Genomic DNA, 20,978 nt, shown 5'->3' with positions numbered 1-20,978 from the left:
TGTTTTGCTTGTACTTTATTTTTCTTTCAAGACATCACAAAACATTCACTCTCACTTCAAAACCAAGTTTTGACTGCCGCTACCTAAATACAATGTTGATTATCTCCCTTGAAGTTGGAAAAAGAGAATAAAAGATCAGTAAAGGTGAATGGAAAATAGGGTAGTTTTGGGAGCTGCACCGCCATGACACAGGCATTTGGCTCCTTAAGGCAGGAACAGCCTGTGAATTATATGCTTCTTTGCCAAGTCAGTTAGCTCAGTTTTCTGGTGCTATTTCGCATTTAAGACTCTTTTTCCAAAAACTTTATCATTACATTTATGGTGTGATATCTAATACACAATGCAGCGAATTTAACAAGTTAGTTATCTATAAGTTTTCTGTTTCAGGAGCCCTTGAGAATATGGCAATGGCTACAATATCACACTTGCAGATACAGAACAGGATCTTGCTGTTCGGGTATATGCGAAAATGGACTTCAACTTCAGCAGGGTAGCCAGTCGTGTTTTGAATCTGATCAAAATCAGTTTTTTTAAACTTTGAATCTCAAAATCATTTTTACTTTATTGTTTTACTGGTGAACACAGCTAAATAGCACCATGGGAGGCCAACGTGTTTAAAAAAAAAAAGATAAGTAAGATTTCAGTCAGTGCACCTAGTATATCTAGGCCTGACAGACTTTTTCAAAGACAGTTCTACCAGTGTTGGGATCCGAGAAAATACAATGGAAGTTTCTTTAAAGCAAGACATTTCTGAAGACAGAGAACAAGCAAAGCAAACAACATCCACTGAGCTGGTAAAACGAAACACTGAAGACCAGAATGGAATACTTGTAAGTGCCGAGCAAAGCCATGCCTTGGTGAAAACAGAACCAGAATGCGTTGATCAAGGAGGCAGCAACACACAGAGTTCAGAACAAATCCAAAATGTGTCAGTGAGGGCAGGAGCAGACTGTGTGCAGCATGGAAACAAAAGCTCACAGATTTCAGCTCATGTCCAGAACATTTTGGGGACAGAATTTTCAGATCTTCTGGCAGAAGGAAAGCCTGTGTCTTTTGTCATTGTGGGTGAAGGAGAAGATGCCATGGAATGGATTCAGCAGACTTCCATTGTTGTGGATAACCAGCCGCTCTGCATGGAAGCAGAAAACCAAAGAGTCATTGTCATGGAAACAGAGGGAGTTAAGCATTCACATACAGAATCAAAATGTATTCTTGGAACTCAGAAGAGGAAGCAGATCGATTCAGCCGATCAACCCAAGCAGATCAAATTGTCCACAGATCACGTTGAGCAGCACAATGATGTTTATGGTGAACAGCAGGGAGTCTCGTGTGATCATGTTCAGAGTGAGACGGGGACAAAAGCAGTTGTAAATTCAGAATCAGGCAAAAAGTTAGTTGTTGCTGGGAGTTTTTCAAGGGGATGTGCATCTTTGGAAGAGTGCTCTGAAGCAAAGGTCACACAAGGAGGCAGAAAAGAGTACTCTCCTGTTATCACTATTTTTGCCTCATCTTCTTCATCCTCTTCCACACTATCATCTGCAGAAGTCAGTACTCGAGGCTCCAGCTCTAAGTTAGAACTAGAAAGGCACGTTCCTGTACATCAGCATGTCACCGTGGCAACAGACCTTCTCTCAGTCAAAGCAACACCTACAACGTCCATTCATCATACTGTTTCATCTATTGGAGGCAACAATGAACTCTCACCAATCAAAATCAGCTCACCAGGGGCTAACGTGGAGTTGGTTTCAAATGATGATAGTGCAGACAGTTCTGAGAAGGAAAGCAACAAAGAGCCAATTCCTTTAGGTAAGGACACTCAAGTAGCAGACGTTAAGGTGAACGCAGGCTCTGGAATGGTGTACAGGTGTACTGAGTGCGACTACGCCAGCTCCAACAAGCACTACTACAAGCAGCACGTGGACCTCGTCCACAACACCGCCAGGCCCTTCAAGTGTCCTTTTTGCGACTATGCCGGCAAGCGCGGACACGCTCTGCGCGAACACCTGGTCGTCCACTCGGCCCAGCGCCCCTACAGCTGCCCGCACTGCAACGCCACGTTTCGCAAGAAGGGACACCTGACCAACCACACCAAGCTCCATGCAGCCACGTCCTCTGGCAGCAGCAGTGGCACTTTGGTTGCTGTGCCGCTTCCGCAAGGGCTTGCTGCAGAGACCAGCACTGTGTTGCCCGGCAATGCCACACAGCTGATTAAAATCCCTCTGAGTGGGTCTGCGGTCCCATCCACTATTGCTGTGAAGGGACTTCCCACTGGAACAGGAAACATGGCTACCGTGGCAACTGGCCCTGTTCTCAAGAGACAAGTCGGCAGTGCCCCAAACCTGCCCAAAATGGGTCAGTTTTGGTGTGCTCTTTGTTGCAAGGACATGGGGGTTGCTGCTTCTTTTCAGGTAAGCTTCTGTGTTAACTTCACTCTCTGTTGAATTAATTTAAATTTTAATGGATCATTTTGTACTACGTTGCAAGGCCCTGGAGCAAATTTTTGATTAGTGCTTTTGTGAACAAGAAACAATTGACAAGTGGCTCTATCCCATCTCCCCCCTTTCCCCGTCGCGATATAACCTTCGTGGTTGAAAACGACGTTAAACACCAAATAAAGAAAGAATGGATCATTTTGTGAAGATCTTGCAAAATACTTTTCACTTACAAAGATCTTTCATAGCTTATTTATATTAAATTAATTACACACTAATTTCTAAATTCTGAAGATTGCACAGACACTAAAGGAAGAAAACAATATGTTCTTGTGTCAGAGACCCCTGAGAGAAGAAGAAGGATTAACATGTTGGAGCAAAAGTAATGATGCTAAAGTTAGATTTTAAATTTGATGCACACTTTGTCTCAGGAACATCTCAAGACGGTGCACAGCACAGATCGCCTGTATGGCTGCGAGAGCTGTGACTACGTGACGGCCAAGAAGGAAGCCATCATGTTGCACCTATCCACCCACATCGCTCCTGCCCCCACCCCTCCAATCACCCAGCTTGTTCCACTTCCATCGGGTTCCGGCACAACCCCCTCTGCTTCCACCGCTAACGCCCCCACTCCATTGTATGGGTGCACGCAGTGTGGCTTCACTACCCCTCTCATGGCCACGCTGGTTGCCCATGCTGCTTCTCATACAGCCAGCGAAGGAACTAGCAAAGAGAAAGCATCTTCACAGGCCAGCAAAGGCTTGCAGCAACATGCACAGGTAAGGGGCTGGTAATGGTACGCTAGCTTTTTTGACGGGACACTTGGCTGCTGTAAATATAACGTCGCTGTGGCAGAGCAACGATTGAAGTAAGAATTCCAGTTGAATCTCAGTGTGTTTAGGTGAATCTTTACATTGCATGTAAAGGCCATCAAAAGTTTAGGTGTGCTATAGATGGAGGCACAAAAATATTCAGTTGCGTCTGATAAGTTAAAAAGTTGGTTCTTGGGACATTCTGCGCATTTTTTTGACTGAGTGGTGAGTTATTTATTGTTTAAACGCATTTGGTGCAATTACCATGGTCCTAATGGAATATGTTTCCGAAAGCTGGTTTTATATCTTTGTTTATTTGAATGTTTAACGTAAGTTTTACATTTTACCTTCCAGACATCCAAAGTGATCTGCACAGAGTGTGGTCATGTGGCAGACAACGCAGAACTGATACGGTCTCATATGTGGACGCACATCAGTAGTTCTGAAACAGAGGTATCGTTTCATTTGGTCTTTTTGACATTTGTCAACAGCATATCTCATGAAAATGATTTAGATATCAGTCACAAAAATTAGATCATGAAGAAAATAATATGTGCAGACTGCTTGGCTAGCTACTGCCCAAATACTGATTTTGAAGGTAAAGTTACTTCAATTTACTTCATGTAAACTCCTGTCTCCATGACAGTAGTTGCAAAATGTGTGTTGTGTAAGCTGACATATGGCAATTTTTTAATAAGTACTGAACTAAATCTGTGTGAAAATAGTGAATAGCAGCAGGTGTTGTTTTGTTGGTGATTTCTTTTGTTCATGAATGAAACTTTCTGTCAGAAATTCCACATTGGAACACTTATTTCCTGGTTTATATAACTTCACACATTTTCAAAGCCTCCAAGCAGGGGAATTGGCAGGGAGAAAAAATTTTAGCATATTTGGGACATCTGAATACCTGACACATTTTTGCTGAACTTTACGACTCTCAGGTTTCATCCCTGTTCGTTATACGTAAAGACTTTTTGCTAAAATAGTATTTACTTGCTTGCAGCCAAAAGACAAAGGTCCCAGCCAAGAGTCCGTGCAGCAAAAAGCATCAGGTAGCTCTGCAGCCATCACAACTACAAGTAAGGCAACCACAGCAGGGCTGAATCCATTGCCTGAGAATGCTGCTTTCAAGTGCACAGAGTGCAGCTACGTCAGTCGCGACGCCTCACAGTTTGTCAAGCACATGCTGGTCCACAAAACCCAGCACAACCAGGCGCCCAAATGTCAGGTAAGACAAGATTTAGGTTAGTATTTTGGTAAGAAAAAAGTGTATTACAGTCATTGTAGACAGGTTTGACTATACAATTACAAACTAGCACCCTGCTAAAGTTTTGTAACAACAGCCTGCGTTCATAAATGTTTACAGTGGAGTCCAGCTATAACAAACCTGGGTATAACGAAATCCCGCTTTTAACGAACTGCCATTGATTTCCCGGCAGACAGCCTTCTATTTCTTACTTGTTACTTTCGGGCTACAACGAACATTTTGAACTCATTTGCATAACGAACCCCTCTTATAACAAACACGTTTTCATCCCCCCCAGAGCAGTTTTGTCTCTAAAAGTCACAAGGCTACAACGGACGGTGCAAGGTCTCGGCCAACCAAGACTATGGCATACTCGTAGCAAAGCCGCGGAATGGTACCGTAAACCAAGAATAGTGACGTAATTACGTCACGGTCGAAAGTCTTTGATGTCAATGCCTCCCTGTAGTCTTTTTCTCTCGCGCGGTGTGTGTGTGTGTGTTCATTTTGTGCACATGTGTTAGTGTTACTGTTTGTGTGTGTGTGTGTTTGTGTGTGTGTGTGTGTGCGCGTGCATGAGTCTGTACTCGTGTGTGTGTGGTGTGTGTGTGTGTTTGTGTGTGTGTAAGAAAGAAAGAGAGAGAGAGGAGAGAGAGAGAGTATGTGTGTGTGTGTGTGTGTGTGTGTGTGTGTGTGTGTGTGTGTGTGTGTGTGTGTGTGTGTGTGAATGTCTGAAGAGAACTCGGGTCCAGCGCGAGCGTTTTTTATAGACACTGACCTTCTTCCCAGGGGTCAATGACCCAGTTTTAGCTATGAGAGGTGGTTCCCCTGTCATATGAGAGAGGAAACACTTCCTGCACCGGGGTCAGTGACAGTTTAATCTATGGGGCGGTCTCTTTGATGTCTCAGCTGAAACATGCATTATCACAAGTTGTTTGACTGGTACTCAGGCGGTCTCTTTGATTTTTTTCTATTTTGATACACTCGAGGAAAAAAAGTCCCGCCTTATGACCCGGAAAATACCGTACATGCTTTTACACGACTTTTTAAATTTTACTTCTAAAATTACAGTAAAGTGAACATTTGAACTATGCCTCTCTATGGATTATATTATGAAGCATGCAGAGATTGTACTCTCCAAGGAAAGATCGATGGGACGATCATTTGAAGGTGAGTGGGAAAACTTGTCTTGAGGCCATTTAGGGTTGAAAACTCTACAGCGAATTACTGATATAACGAACTAAAATGTATCTTCCTTGAGATTCGTTGTACCCGGACTCCACTGTATTTGTCAATTTAGCTGGCTGCTTGCTTTTCATGGAACATGTACGACTTTCTTTTTTGAGTCACTTGAGAAAAAGTGACTCTATGTAATCGGTCAGTGTTAGTCTGTCCGGCCGGCCGTCCGTAGACACCACCTTAACGTTGGACTTTTCTCGGAAACTATCAAAGCGATCGGGCTCATATTTTGTTTAGTCGTGACCTCCAATGACCTCTACACTTTAACGATGGTTTCGTTGACCTTTGACCTTTTTCAAGGTCACAGGTCAGCGTCAAAGGAAAAATTAGACATTTTATATCTTTGACAAAGTTCATCGGATGTGATTGAAACTTTGTAGGATTATTCTTTACATCAAAGTATTTACATCTGTAGCCTTTTACGAACGTTATCAGAAAAACAAGGGAGATAACTAGCCTTTTCTGTTCGGCAACACACAACTTAAATTAACGTTGGGCTTTTCTCGGAAACTATAAAAGTGACCGGGCTCAAATTTTATGTGAACGTGACTCATTGTGTTGTGAATAGCAATTTCTTCCTGTCCATCTGATGCCTCATATAATATTCAGAACTGCGAAAGTGACTCGATCGAGCGTTTGCTCTTCTTGTTTTAAACTCTAGTCCAGTGTTTTTTGCTTGCTCGACTTCGGGTGTAAAATGTTACAATCCACGTTACAGGGACAGGATAGGAGACTTTCAGATGACGGTGCTAGTGTGTCTTCCAACCCTGGGAATGCCACCCCAGCTGCCAGATCTGGCACTTCATACAGGGTCAAACCTGTTACTACTGAGAACACCTGTCAGAACACAGAGTCCTCTCCCTTTGTGCATGATGCGGCAACAGGGCGGTTTCGCTGCACGCTTTGTGGCTACACCTGTGAGTACCAGCGTACCATCAAAGCCCACATCTGGAAACACTCCGGTAACAGACACGTCGACTATCCGATCTTTCAGGTCAGTGGCTGACAGGGCACTCTGGTCGTGCTGAATATAAAACAGCAAAGTCATTGTCGTGCATGTCTGTGTTATGTGTCTTTAAATGCAAGTGGGTAATAGGGATAAAGAAATCAAAAGAGAGAATTTAAAAAAAAATAAAAATATTTTTCCAGCAGTGATGCATTCATTTACAAACTGACAGGTACCTGTGTGCATGGCAGAGAAACAGAGAGAGAAATTTCCATATGAATACTTATTCTGAAAATGATATGGCATTTTTATGATGTGTGTGTGTGCAGAATGGTCCACTTAGTATGTACGAAGACCCATACCCAACCAGCCATCCAATTCCAGCTGGGGTACGAGGTTTGTACAACCAGTCCAGTACTGCGACATCTACCATCGACGTGGTCGTCACTGTGCCCTCTCACCCTGGCCGTCCTTGCCATGAGAGCAGTTCCTCCACAAAGCCGCCGCCAGTCTCTGTACATCCTGTCACCCAGGCTGCGTCGTCTTCAGGGGCTGCTCCACTCAGCGTCAAGTTCATCACTGTGTCAGGGTCACAGGTTCTGCACTCGTCGGGCCCCCTACCTCCTGGCAAGTTGAAACTGGTCCCTGTGCAACCCGCTGAAACTGAGGACGTTGCAGTATCAACTGACACAGCCAGCAAACCGCTGGTTGTGCATGCTCAGTGCACGGAGTCGGGGCAAGGGGGAAAGACTGGAGGTACTGTGATGTTGGGGAAACAAGACGGCCCTGTTGCTCCAGCAAAAAACAAGCCTCAGGGAGAAGACGAGCAACACAGCAAAAGTGAGTTCAGCATGAAACTGGATGAACCGGCTGCAGTAGTTGAGAGCTTTCCTGAAGAAAAAGACAGGCATCAGACCTCTGTGAAGGAGAATGATGCCCCTGTGGCAATGAAGAGCCTGCCTCAGGAGACGAACAAACAAGGCATGAGAAGTCTGAATCCCACAACTGATGGAGATGCTGACACCTTGTCTGCTGGTGACTCTGTTACGAAAACAGCATTAAGATCACAATCCAGTGCCCTTGCCGGGGTTGATGGGGACAGGAGCAACAATGCAGACAGCGCCATGACAGAATCTACACACCGTCAGTTGTCCCTTGGCAAATCACCTGCTCAGAAAGACAGCAGTGGGGTTAGCGTTCCTGAAGCCAGTGTAAGTTCAGCTGTTTGCTCACCGCTGGGTCCACAGATTGCCTCAGCCAAACATACCTTGCCTGCCTGTGCACCGTCTGCTAACGCATGCCAGAGAAGCATTGCAGTGGCTGTGCAGTCATCACATAACACAACAGAGCCTAACGTATTGGAAGTTCAAGCACAACACTCTGGTACCAGAAGAAACAGTGCTCCTGCATCAGCTGTTGCAGATTCTACTGAAGACACAGGATTACTTCAGGGCAGAGGTGAACAACTGTCTGATAGTCAGACATCTAGCAGAAGTCAGGACTTGGTCGCAAGCCCTAGGAACAAAACTGTAGATGACTTCACAAGCGAAGCTGAAGTAACAGATAGGGGCAAAGGAGGAAGACGGAGAAGTTCCACTGAATGCGCTCAGCAGCATGGTATGGCTTTGAGAACTCAGACCCGCAGGCAGTCCATAACAACAACAGAACCCAATGTTTTAGTGGAGACAGTGGACACCTTAGGCACTCACAGCGCTCTGACAGGGCTTCGCAGTCAGCAGAACAGCCCACGGGTTGCCAGAAGCTTGGCCTCCAGCCCTTCCCCATCCGACAGCCATCACATTGCTGTGTCCCCTCAACCCGAAAGCAGCGGAGGCAGGAGAGAAATCAAAAGCACAGCCAGAGTGGAAAAAATGGAGGAAAGCAGTGAGGATGATGAAGTTTCCACGGATGGTGAAAGCAGAGCCCCACAGAAAATGTCCCCCTGCAACAGTATGAAGGAGATCAACGCTTTAACCACTCAGAGTTCACAGGACAGTGACTCGGCCATTACCTTGCTTTCTCTGTTGAAGAGAGGTCCTAATTTTAACCCTGCCTGCCCCCCTCAGCCTAGTCACTTCAACGTGACTGATGCTGATCAGGAACAGGGGTCAGCTGATCAGTCTCCTGACAGGTCACCCACTTCATCTTCAGAAACCGAGTCAGTTACCAAAGAAACGTCTGTAGACTCCTTGTCCAAAGAGATGACGTCAGAGATGGAATCTGGATCATCTGGGAAAACTGGGGGAGGAGGTGGTGGCATCTGTTCCACTTTGCTTGCAGTCATTGAGCAGCTGCGAGAAAGGTGAGATTATCTTGGTAATTTTCCTGGCATAGCGCTTGGCTTGAAGAAATACTCTGATTCAGATTGTTGACTGGTTTGTTTCTTGTTGTTGTTGTTTTTGTTCTAGTAGTATTAAGTTCGTTTTAGCGAATGCTTTTTTTTTAAATACATGTAGCACAATCTCATACACAAATTGCTTTAAATGTTGCCGTCTCATTCACAGAAATGATGATTGAATGGCACTGGTGGCCGTCAGTATCACAGCAAGTATTTTGCAGTCTGGCTTATTTAGTTGCCTTCAAAATGGGTTATCACAAGCACCTATCATAAACATGTACCTGACACTGACAGTAATTTGATAAGGTTAATTACTGAGCAGAAACTCAAATTTCTATCAAAGAGTGCATTTTGCAGGTCTCGCTCAGAGAGTGATCCTGAAGACAGGTCGTCACAGCCACCTGCAAAGAGACGCGCCAGTCGTCGCCGAGGACAACAAGAATCTCAGGATGATGATCTTGAGCTAGGTGATGGTGAGAACATCGAGCGATTGGACGGAGGGGATGGCGTCAGCTACCGCTGCAAACTGTGTCACTACACCAGCTCTCGAGTGCCTCTTATTCGTCTTCACATGCGTACGCATCGACAGAAGGTATGACTGATGCCCGTTCTCATTGTGGTTATGTGGAAGAAGTGTTCCTAATGTGGCATTGATGTGAATCATTTGCAGACAGTTGACAAGTAGCCACTGCGATGCACTTTTTTTTGTCAGCAGTTTGTGCATAATGAAAGCCTTTCAGTTTCAATAAGATCAGTAACAGACAAATGGGATGTACTGCCAGAAGTGTCGCCATTGTTTTGATAACTAATGGCTTTTTTCCTTTTAATTTTTTTGTGTTAAGATTGAAAGGCCTGAAACTGCAAAAATATACGAAAGTCTCGTGAGAGAGTCATGCTCACTCTCATCTGGTAAATCAATAGGTAAGGCTGGTAGGGATCCGTTTTGGTTCTTTTTTTAGATGCAAGATCCTTGAGTATTGTGTGTTTTTTGTTGTTGTCCAGGTTATCTTATAATCTTTGCTTCTTTCGGCTCAGGTTCCTTTTGAGTGCATCATTTATGTTTTGTGTGTGCAGGATCCATTTGAGTGTTCGCTGTGCCCCATGAAGGCAGAGTCCAGTGAGATGCTTCAAGAACACATGATACAGCACTGCAAGGTTCGAACCTACGCCTGCAAGTTCTGCCCCCAGTCCTTTAACCACAAGTCCACGCTGCGAGCGCACATGCGTGCTCACAACGACACTGATCCATTCCTGTGTGACCTGTGTGAATTTGAATCATCCAGTCCACTGGAGTACCGTGCTCACATGCAGGTGGGACATGTTCTGCCCATTTGAAGAGAAACTTGCTTGAAATTTGAGGGATTTTGAATATGCTCAGTGTCATATTCTGCATGACATTTTATGATTCTTTGGGGTTCAAAGAGTAAAAGTTTTGGAAGAGCACAAATCTCAAAAGGTGTGACTAAAACAACTTATAGTGGGGCTCCTATGTTGCAAAATCATTCAAATCATGCAACAAACACCAAATTAAGCAAATATGAAGAGTTTTATGTGCTTAACAAAACCTGATACAGAGCCATCGCGAAAAATAAAAAATGGGTAGTTTTTAAACAATTTTTCAAAATGGCCGCCAGTGTAAACGGTTGGGTATGTTAGGCATATTTCACTTCATGTGATTAACAGCAAATTTGGCGTAAATGGACATTTGCTTTTGCTTAACAAAACCTGATACAGAGCCACCGTGAAAAAATTAAGAAATCAGTAGTTTTTTTACAATTTTCAAAATGGCCGCCAATAAAAGGGTATTTAGGCATTTTTGATGCTACAAGACATTCTCTTGCAATAGAAACTAACACAAACACATTTTTAAACAAAACAGTACATGTATTGTTGGTGCAGAGAATGATTGGACGGTGTGGGTGGCAGGGTTGAAGAATTTGTGGATTACCTAAACTGTGCAAAAATAAATATATTGCACCAATTTTCATACCAAAACGAAAACATTCATTCCTGTGCTGTTATATTCAATGTATGCTATTGAGGGCACTCAACTTGGCTAACTGGAACACTTTTAAGATAAAAGGTGGCCTTTACATGGGTTATTTGACCGCCGCCCAAATAAGGGTACCCCCAAAATAAAACTGATAAAAATGTAATGTATCAACTCAAAAGTCGACTAAAATTCATAATCGCTGTATTTCGAAAACGTTGTTTGTTCTCATGTGTTTACACAACTAGCACATTCCGGCAAGTGTCTATACTCAAAAGAAACTTTGGCAGTACTTGAAACAACCATCTGTCATACATACATGCGAAGTCAAAAATATGTGGGATGTAAGTCAACAAACCTGTGGCAGTTTTTAAAATATTATTTCGTGAAGATTTGAAAGTGTACTCAAACGGTTGAACTACGCCTCGTGCGTAGACACACATTCCTGAAAGTTTCAACGCAACCCACTTGGTCATTGCTAAAATACATGGATTTTAGTTGACTTGGGTATCCCTCAAATTTGACACATAAACATCTCATCCGTGAGATCGACACATACATCAGTAGGTACAATGGCACAACACTAGAAATATGCAAGATGGCGAAATAAAACAACCTGTTCTGGATGGATAATCAAGTTGACTTTCTCTTCGTATACAACAGTGACCCAGTTGTGCCTCAGGAATTGTCGTCGGCTTTTTAAAAGGTACCCGAAGTTTTTGTCACATCTCTTTGTCACGTCAAGGATATCCTTATTTTGACGCGTAAATGATGATGTTAAAAAAAAATGTGCCAGATAGCGAAGATGCGAGCCTTTAATGGCATAGACAGTTTGAATAAAATGACACAGGAATAAAAGTTTGAGTTGGGGTATGAAAATGGGTGCAATAATATTTTTGCACAGTTTAGATGCTGACAGTTTTCACAGGCATGCAAGCACATTTGCAGAGAGCTGTGCTCTGCAGTCCTTCTTAGCAGCATTTGCAGCGTTTTGTTGTACAGCTCTTCTTGCAGGCACACCTCATGAGTTCTCGGCACACGCTGGATACCTCTTGAAAGTTCGTCCAGAATGACTCCCACTTTCCAGCCTTGAACTGCCAGCCCACAGAGTTTGGAAGTCTAATAGGTAGATGGCTCTTCGCAATCTCATGTCCTGCAGCAGCACCTCACTTGTAAGGGGATTATGGTCAATTTGGCAGCTCTTTTTACTGAAGAGGTACCGTCTAGCACTGTTTACACCCAGTACGTTGCTGGTTTTGTCCTACAAATGTACACCAAAAAGCTCTTGTGCTGTCCTGTCAGTGGTACTCAGCTTACAAAGAGGAGCAGACAACCTGAAGAAAGTTTGAGTGACGTCTTCAAATGCTTGCCATACTTCCCAAGCCTTCTGATTCCCCAATACCATTGAAGAACGACATAGTGTCACAGCCTGTAAGGCTATGCAAAATGGGCAGACAGGGTGACTTCTCTTGGCCAATGGCTTTGGCAATGTGGCGATACACTTCACGAGCAGAAAAAAACGCAACACAGCTGGAATGAGAAGCAGACTGTCTGGCCTCCTCTACATCCATGGTGCAGGAAATCAGCCTGTGGTACCCTTCACACAAAAGATGAAAAGTGACATTTTTATTTGAATGTATTTGAATAATGTTTACTATCTCAGAGAGTCGGTCAAAGCCGGGTTAGCAAGTCTTCACACAACAGACCAAAATGAAAGAAAATTGTATTTCATGAATTCGTATAATTCTTACTGTTTCAGGTTAAAAAACAAACAAACACAGTTTCCAGTGACCCAACTGATTCTGGAATCTTTCTGACCGCTACATTTATTCGCTTCAAACAGTCGCTAACAGAATGTTGACCATAGTGAGGGTTCGTACGTTAAACCCATCAAATTCACAGAGGTCGCTTACAAATGATGTGCAAACATGTTCCAATTAATACAAATAAAAAAATCTTACTGTTAAGATGTATTAGGTAACAAACCTTGATGCAGTAGTACTAGTGAAATCGGCTCCCTTCTGTGGCATCGGAATAAATGCAGAACGCTTGTTCCCAGGAACCGGCATGTGGTGTAACTCTTGTATATATCCTGTAAAAATAAAATTCACACCAATGCACGGTCAACTTAAAATAAGCAAAAGGATGAGAAACAAGCAACAAACCAAAATTGTAAAACTCAAAGAGCGGTACCTCTTCATTTTTCAAAACCACTTATCTCATTTGATTAGCATACACTGTATGCTTTTGTCTGTTACCTACCGTCTTTGAAAGTTTGATCACAACACTGTAAAGACATGGGGAGTGGAGTGTTTTTATATCCAGCTGGTCATCCTACTATCTGGCCTACCCTCACTCAGTTTTTGACTCTACCCCTCCCCACCTTATGGAAGTCCTTAACGTAGGCAGGACTAATCATTTATCATACCATGAACAATCTCTTTCTCCTCGCCTTTTATTCAAAGTTCGTTTAATCTGTTTTAAATCACCAGCGTGGCGATCATGATTTCCTTACTTGTAATCAACAGATAGATCTAGATCTATCAGCATCACAATCCAGCTTGATGAGCTATTGCAAGATTACTCTGCATTTCAGCGCTTCACCCGATGAATAACAGACCCCAGGGGAGAATTAAACATTAAAATGATGTGACATTGGTGAATGGATGCGTATTCTTGAAAACTTACCTCAAATCAAAACACGCAATGTTGCGGAGGCCGCCATCTTGAATTTTCATGCTGCGGATATATAAAATTCTAAAAACGATCAAATTAAATACCAGAACACAAAAATACCCATAAGAGTATTTATGTCATGCATGTGTTATCAGCAGACAACTTCTGGTGCATGGTAAACCATTGAATTTTACATTTGCTGAGTTGGGAATATTTACTGCTGAGCGCTTTTGGTACGAATTTCGTCTGCTGTAAATGCAGCCTTTTATTCCCTATCAAAGACAAAAAAAACGATTTCTGAAGTGGCTCTGTATCTGAAATCCCTTAAATAATTATAAGGAACAATACCACAAAGTATGATGTTTGTTGCAAGATGTGAATGATTTATGAGTGCGTCTGCAACATACGAGCCCCACTATTACAAGTAATTGTTAATTAATCATTGGTGTTGGCAAAGACCTGTATGATTTTCAAGTTTTGTATGGAAAGTGACGAAAGGGAAGGATGAACAGGCCAAGATGAAGTGCCGCTCACAGTAGTTCTTTTTTTATGAACTCATTTGTTTTTGTTTTGTAATTTACAAAATGAAAAAACACAAAATAAATGGCCAATTTTAAATTAGAAATGTATGTAGCTTTATAGATTTAAGTGTGTTGGAATTTGAGAAGCAATTGGGGGAGCATACTATAACTTAAGGGCATTTTTGTTGCTGTCTGTTTTGTTCTGTCCTCACAAACGATCAGGCTTGAATGAAGGCTCGACCATAAGTATCTGATTTTGCTGTCAACAGAAACACGCAGGCAGTAGCTTACTGCGCTGTCCTCACTGCCCGGCACTGCTGGCTTCTCGCGGAGACCTGCATCTCCACCTAGCCGCCGTCTGCCCAGTGGCCTCCATCGGCAAAGGCGGTCATGCTGAAGGAGAGAGAGGGTTCACTGGCTTCCGCCGAGAGAGCAAGAAGCTGATGTGTTCCCAGTGCCAGTTCACCACCACAGATGCCTCAAGGATGGAAGACCACCAGGCCAGCCATGCTGTGGTAGGAGTGGAGATGGGGATAGGGGTGGAAGGACCTCTGCGCTGCGCCCTGTGTGACTTCACAGCGGTCTCGTCACGCAGCCTCAAGTCGCACATGAAGCGTCACGCCAACGACCAGCGCTATGTTCAGCAGCCGCTGGAGCAGTACAAGTGTTCGCTGTGCGGCTACGTCTGTCACCACCTGCCTTCCCTCAAGTCACACATGTGGCGCCATGCCAGCGACCAGAACTATAGCTACCATTTCACCAATGATGTCATCAATGCCGCCATTGACTACGACACCAACACCGACCCCCCTCCAGTGCAGCAGGCCCCCATGAAAGTGGTGAAAATGGAGCCGCACGAGCCTGAGCTTCTGGAAAAAGTGCTGTCAGCGGAACGCAAAATCATCGAAGGTCAGATGAGCAGGGCAGGGGGTTCGAAACCTGTCTGCTGGGTCAGGTTTAGGTGCTGTCAGTGCGGCTTTGAGACCATCAACAAGGCCAAGCTCAACCTTCACATGCGTACCCATGCTGACATCATTAACCGCACGCTAAAGGTCAGCCCAGGGTCTCCCCAGGAGGGGGAGGCTGTTGCCATGGCGACCGATATTGTTGAATCTGATGGAACGAACATCAAGATCGTTTATGGACCTGTCTAGATCTGAAAGAGGCAAATTACCTGCCAGCAGATGTGAATTTTTTACAAACCATGAGAAAGGTTGTTTGATAGTTGATATAGATCTGTGTAACATTTTAAACTTATATTTTATATTTCTTGCTCGGTTTTCTCTCTGTGTGTATAGATGCATGGGTGTTGTATATATGGTTACTGTTGTAGTGTACATGTTGTTCTTTTAATGTGTGTTCTGTGTATTATAAAAAGGTTACACATTTGTTGAAAACAAGATTTTACATTTTAGTGCTTGAGATTAATATACGTCTGTTTTGTGTTGCCCCAGCAAGCACTGGGTTTTATTTCTAGTCAGAAAACTGGCCGCTCTTTCTTCACAATTTCAGTATTCCTTGTTCACAGTCACATGACGTAGTTTGTGATTCAGGGGAAAAAGTCTTTAGATCTGATGATAGCGGAGGTGAGATTTGAAAATGAAAGCTGTCAAGAAAGCATCTTTCAAAAATAGTCAGTCTGATTTTATGCAAAATGCCTTCCTGCATTCTGCTTCTGCTAAAGCAGCAATAAGCTCAATGTTTTTCTGTGAGTGACTCATTTTCTCATACCTTTAATTCAAATGACAAGGCGAAGAACTTACTATGCTCTACTGTTTGTTGTTGAGATTTTGTTGTAGCCATATGCTCCATACACTACTTAGTGGTGTTAACAAACGTTTTTGTTAATATTGGATTGTAAGCCAGGGACTATTCCAATTTCTGTGTGACAGTTTGCCAGTTTATTTTAAAATGGTAGTTGTGACAGATTGTATTATTTTGAAGTATTGTTAATTGATGCTAAAATTAATCAAAGCATGCAGATATATTGCTTAACATCTCTTTCAGTAAACACTGTAACAGTCCTGCACAAGACAGAGGATGGCAGTAGTTGCTGTGAGAGAACGTGTGTGTGTGTGTACTGAAACTTACATGGAATAATACGGATATAAATGTGTGCTATTTTTTTGGTTTTCACATTTATATACACATCTTGCCAAATTGATTGTAGGAAATGCTAGATCTGATTTAAGTGATTTGACTGTTAATGGAAAATGTGTACATGTAGAAAGGAGAGAATGATTCTTATTTGATGTATGGAAGCTAAAGCAAAATGTAATGGGTTGTATGTTGCTTTTAGGAGTAATGATTTTCTTAGATCCTAACTCTCCTTTGTTTGTATGTGATGTTTGCTGTTGGAAGCTTGTGAGATCTATTATTCCAAATTTGAAGAGTCATTTGCTGCTCGTATAAAAGGTTTGGTCATATTTTTTCAAGTGCTTTTAAAAAAAAATGTTTTTACATGTATTTGCACAAGCAGACTGAGAGACATCTGCCTAATTTTGACAAGAGCATCCTTCTTTTAAACGTTGCCCTTTAGTTTTCATCATTTTTGTCTTCCATTTGTACTGAAGCACAAAAATCGTCAATCTGCAGCGAGTGAGTTAAATTTCCAGTTCAATAATAATCCATTTGGTACATGAATACAGTTTGATTTGTGAATATAGAAACTGTACTCAAGTGACACATAAGAATATGTATTTGTTGCTCTCAATGTTAAATGTTTCTTTTGATGACGATTGTGTCATTTTCTATAACATGTTGCTGACTGAAAGAATCTCTAATGTGTGTTTTTATTGTACCATCTGAGAGTGTATAATGTTGTTTCATTCAATCTGAGAAATATCCTTATGTTTACAAACATTTTAATATGTTCATGTTGTTGTTGTTGTTTTTTATTTTGTTTCAATGATTGGAAACACTTAATTGTTATAATATTTAAGTTTTCTTGCTTGAATTTTAGTTGTGATCCCTCAAAGGAAGATTCTGTTTTTGAAAATGTGCGTTTACTATTAACATTTTTTACTCTCACTTTCAGTGCCAGGTATGCATTTTCTTGGATATGTATGCTCCAGCTCCCTCTCTCCCACATTCACACACATTTTCATAAAATCACATTGTTGTGTTTTGTACATACATTTCAACTTAAAACATGTAGTGTGCAGTTGCTTACCAACATAAGAATACCTCTGCATGGCTCGTCTGGCATCCTTTTAGTTCTGTTTGTAAGGCATGGTGAATTTTAGTATGATGCCCAGATCCTCTACAGTTCAATTGATTTTAAACTGATATTGTCTACCCGTGAAAGTGAAACTTATTTTGTTTTTTTTGTTCTTACACTGCCACAAGCCTTGCGAAACTGACTCATGATAGCGCTATGCCGTTGAAAAATTGCCATCACTGAGGAGTCTTGATTTTGTGCCTTTTCTTTCCTTACATACAGGTGTAGAAGAAAGGAACGAATTTATGCTCAGAGATCCTACAGTAGCAAACACCAGCATTATTGCTTTTGAGATCACAATTGACCAAAAACAGTTTCATGTATACCAGTCAAAACCAAAGTTCATTACTTGTTCACTTCTCATTGCTTACATCTAGCCTTTAAGAGCATGCTGTTGTGACAATAACTGATCTTTCTTTCCACTGGAAACACTTGCTTTTAGACTTCGGTTGAATTTTTATTTTTATTTTGCAACTTATGTGTCATTGAGATGCTGTATTTATCTTTTTTTAATTTATGTTGTTGAATCAGATTTATTGTTTATGCTTTCCCTTTCATTGTATAGTTGTAAATTTTGTAAGTTCAGTACCAGTGATCTTCAGAATAGTCATTGTTTTGAATGTCCCTTTGTTCTGTTGCATGGTCATTTCATCAGCTTAAACCCCCCGCCCGCGGGTTAGGGGGAGCCCCATATTGGTTGGGACGAGAAAGAATTTACCCGATGCTACCCAGCATGTCGTAAGAGGCGACTAACGGTTCTGTTTCTCCTTTTACCCTTGTTAAATGTTTCTTGTATAGAATATAGTCAATGTTTGTAAAGATTTTAGTCAAGCAGTATGTAAGAAATGTTAAGTCCTTTGTACTGGAAACTTGCATTCTCCCAGTAAGGTCATATATTGTACTACGTTGCAAGCCCCTGGAGCAATTTTTTGATTAGTGCTTTTGTGAACAAGAAACAATTAACAAGTGGCTCTATCCCATCTCCCCCCTTTCCCCCGTCGCGATATAACCTTGAATGGTTGAAAACGACGTTAAACACCAAATAAAGAAAGAAAGAAAGAAATTTCATCAGCTTAAACCCCAAAGATACAATTAGTTAATCATCAGTATTCAGTAGTTGTATGGAATGTCATAAGTCAATGGCACTTCAATGTAGAAACTAAATTATCAGTAGCTCTTCTAGAATTTGTACTCCATGCAATTTGCGATTAATTCTTTCTGTTTACAGAGCAGTGTACTGTTCATTCTAACTGTGCAGGCCAGTTTTATGATACGGGGAAAGCAGTAGCCTAGTGGTTAAGACGTTGTTTTTTCATGTGGAAGGTCCGGGTTTTGAATCCCAGTCATGCCTGGTGGGTTAAGGGTAGAGAGATTTTTTTAGCTCTCCGGTCAACTTATATGCAGATATTATCAGTGCACTATAAGCCTGATTTACTTTTGTCAGTTAGTTAACAATCCACTTTTTTGTTGATGATATTAAACTAATAGATTTAATAGCACAGTTAATGGTAACAGTTATGACATTAATATATTGAGATAATACATTTTGTTGATTCATCTTGTCAGGTTACAATTTTCTTTCTGTACATTTTATTGATTCATCTTGTCGGGTTACATGTTTGTTTCAGTATGTCTTATTTCTGCGTGGCAGTGCATATTGTTTGTGAACACTGCAAGTGGGGAATGTGTTGTAGAACAGTGTGGATCGTAGGGCTTCGAGTTGTGATTTGTGTGCCATCAATTTCTAGTGAGATAACTTATTTTACTTTCATGCAACATGCAATCTCTTATCTTTATTGTACTATTGACTACTGTGTCTCCGTCCTTACATAATAAAGTGCTAGTGTAATAATGCATTCTTATGTTGCCGTATTTGCATGCGTGTTTATGTGCCAAACTAAAGAATCTCTGAATGTGTGCTTTATTGCAATGTACCATTAAAATACATTAAAGGCACAGTAAGCCTCCTGTAAACCATCGCAGATACTGTCAGGCTTTTACACACTCTACAAACACCCTTTCATTTACACACTCACCGCTTGAGACATCTTAGGTGCCCTCCGTAAAGAGCGAGTAATTTTCAAAGAATTTATTTTTGCGTGGTTTATATTGCCCCTGAGTCATCGTGAACCTGTGTGATCCAGTTTCCCTTTTTATATTTAGTCAAGTTTTGACTAAATATTTTAACATCGAGGGGGAATCGAAACGAGGGTCGTGGTGTATGTGCGTGTGTCTGTGTGTCTGTGTGTGTGTGTAGAGCGATTTAGAGTAAACTACTGGACCGATCTTTATGAAATTGTTCATGAGAGTTCCTGGGTATGATATCCCCAGACGTTTTTTTGATTTTTTTGATGAATGTCTTTGATGACGTCATATGCGGCATTTTGTAAAAGTTGAGGCGGCACTGTCACACCCTCAATTTTCAATCAAATTGATTGAAATCTTGGCCAAACAATCTTCGACGAAGGCCGGACTTTGGTACTGCATTTCAGCTTGGAGGCTTAAAAATTAATTAATGACTTTGGTCATTACAAAAAATTGTAATTAGTTGTTTTTTTTATAAAACGATCCAAAATTACGTTTATCGTATTCTTCATCGTTTTCTGATTCCAAAAACATATAAATATGTTATATTCAGATTAAAAACAAGCTCTAAAAATTAAAAATATAAAAATTATGATTAAAATTAAATTTCCGAAATCGATTTAAAAACAATTTCATCTTATTCCTTGTCCGTTCCTGATTCCAAAAACATATAGATCGATATGTTTGGATTAAAAACACGCTCAGAGAGTTAAAAAGAATAGAGATATAGAAAAGCATGCTATCCTCCTCAGCGCAACCGCTACCGCGCTTTTCTGGATTGTTAATTTCACTGCCTTTGCTATGAGCGGTGGACAGACGATGCTACGAGTGTACGGTCTTGCGGAAAAAATGCAATGCGTTCAGTTTCATTCTGTGAGTTCGACTGAGCTTGACTAAATGTTGTATTTTCGCCTTACGCGACTTGTTAACAATGTAGTCGTCAGTTTGTGATTTCCAATGTGACTCGCTGTAAGCTTATTCACAATAGCACGTTATTATGTACCTCTGAATAGAAACGCAACAGACGTCTGCAATTCACACGAACTCTAGCAATGGCTTTTGACTGTTCAGAGGAACTGGCGATAGGCATTACGGTCGTCTGCTACGAGAACCACGACCTTGCGTGACCCCGCTTCCGGGCTTTTCTTTTTTCAAACTTTCAAAACTTCGAATTGTACTGATCTTGTCTTGGTGAAAAAAGAATTCTTTCATGATTTAAGAATGATCGTGCAACAAGCTGTCAATTTATTATTTAGATTTTAAGTTAGGTCTAGCGCCAAAACGCACCGTCCGATTATGTTATCAGACAATCCACAAAATTAATTCTTTGAAAATTTCTCGCTCTTTACGTAGGGCACCTAGGATGTTCAAAAGCGGTGAGTGTGTAAATGAAAGGGTGTTTGTAGTGTGTGTAAAAGCCTGACAGTATCTGTGATGGTTTACGGGAGGCGTACTGTGCCTTTAATATTCTCTGAA

The 20,978-nt window shown here is 41.7% G+C and overlaps 1 protein-coding gene across 1 annotated transcript; it reads left to right on the top strand.

Moving 5' to 3' along the window:
- Positions 1-96: 96 nt before the first annotated feature.
- LOC138974764 (zinc finger protein 142-like) lies at positions 97-19,269 on the top strand. The gene is made up of 9 exons (XM_070347493.1): positions 97-2,408; positions 2,864-3,211; positions 3,599-3,697; positions 4,248-4,472; positions 6,445-6,720; positions 7,002-8,974; positions 9,368-9,602; positions 10,085-10,321; positions 14,467-19,269. Exons 1-9 carry the CDS (start codon positions 723-725, stop codon positions 15,349-15,351), a joined length of 5,964 nt encoding a protein of 1,987 aa, XP_070203594.1. The 5' UTR covers positions 97-722; the 3' UTR covers positions 15,352-19,269.
- Positions 19,270-20,978: the final 1,709 nt, after the last annotated feature.

This window comes from Littorina saxatilis, linkage group LG1 (assembly GCF_037325665.1).
Source record: "Littorina saxatilis isolate snail1 linkage group LG1, US_GU_Lsax_2.0, whole genome shotgun sequence".
Taxonomy (NCBI): Eukaryota; Metazoa; Mollusca; class Gastropoda; order Littorinimorpha; family Littorinidae; genus Littorina; species Littorina saxatilis.
Note: the sequence above shows the minus strand (reverse complement) of the source record. Positions and strands in the feature narration are given on the sequence as shown.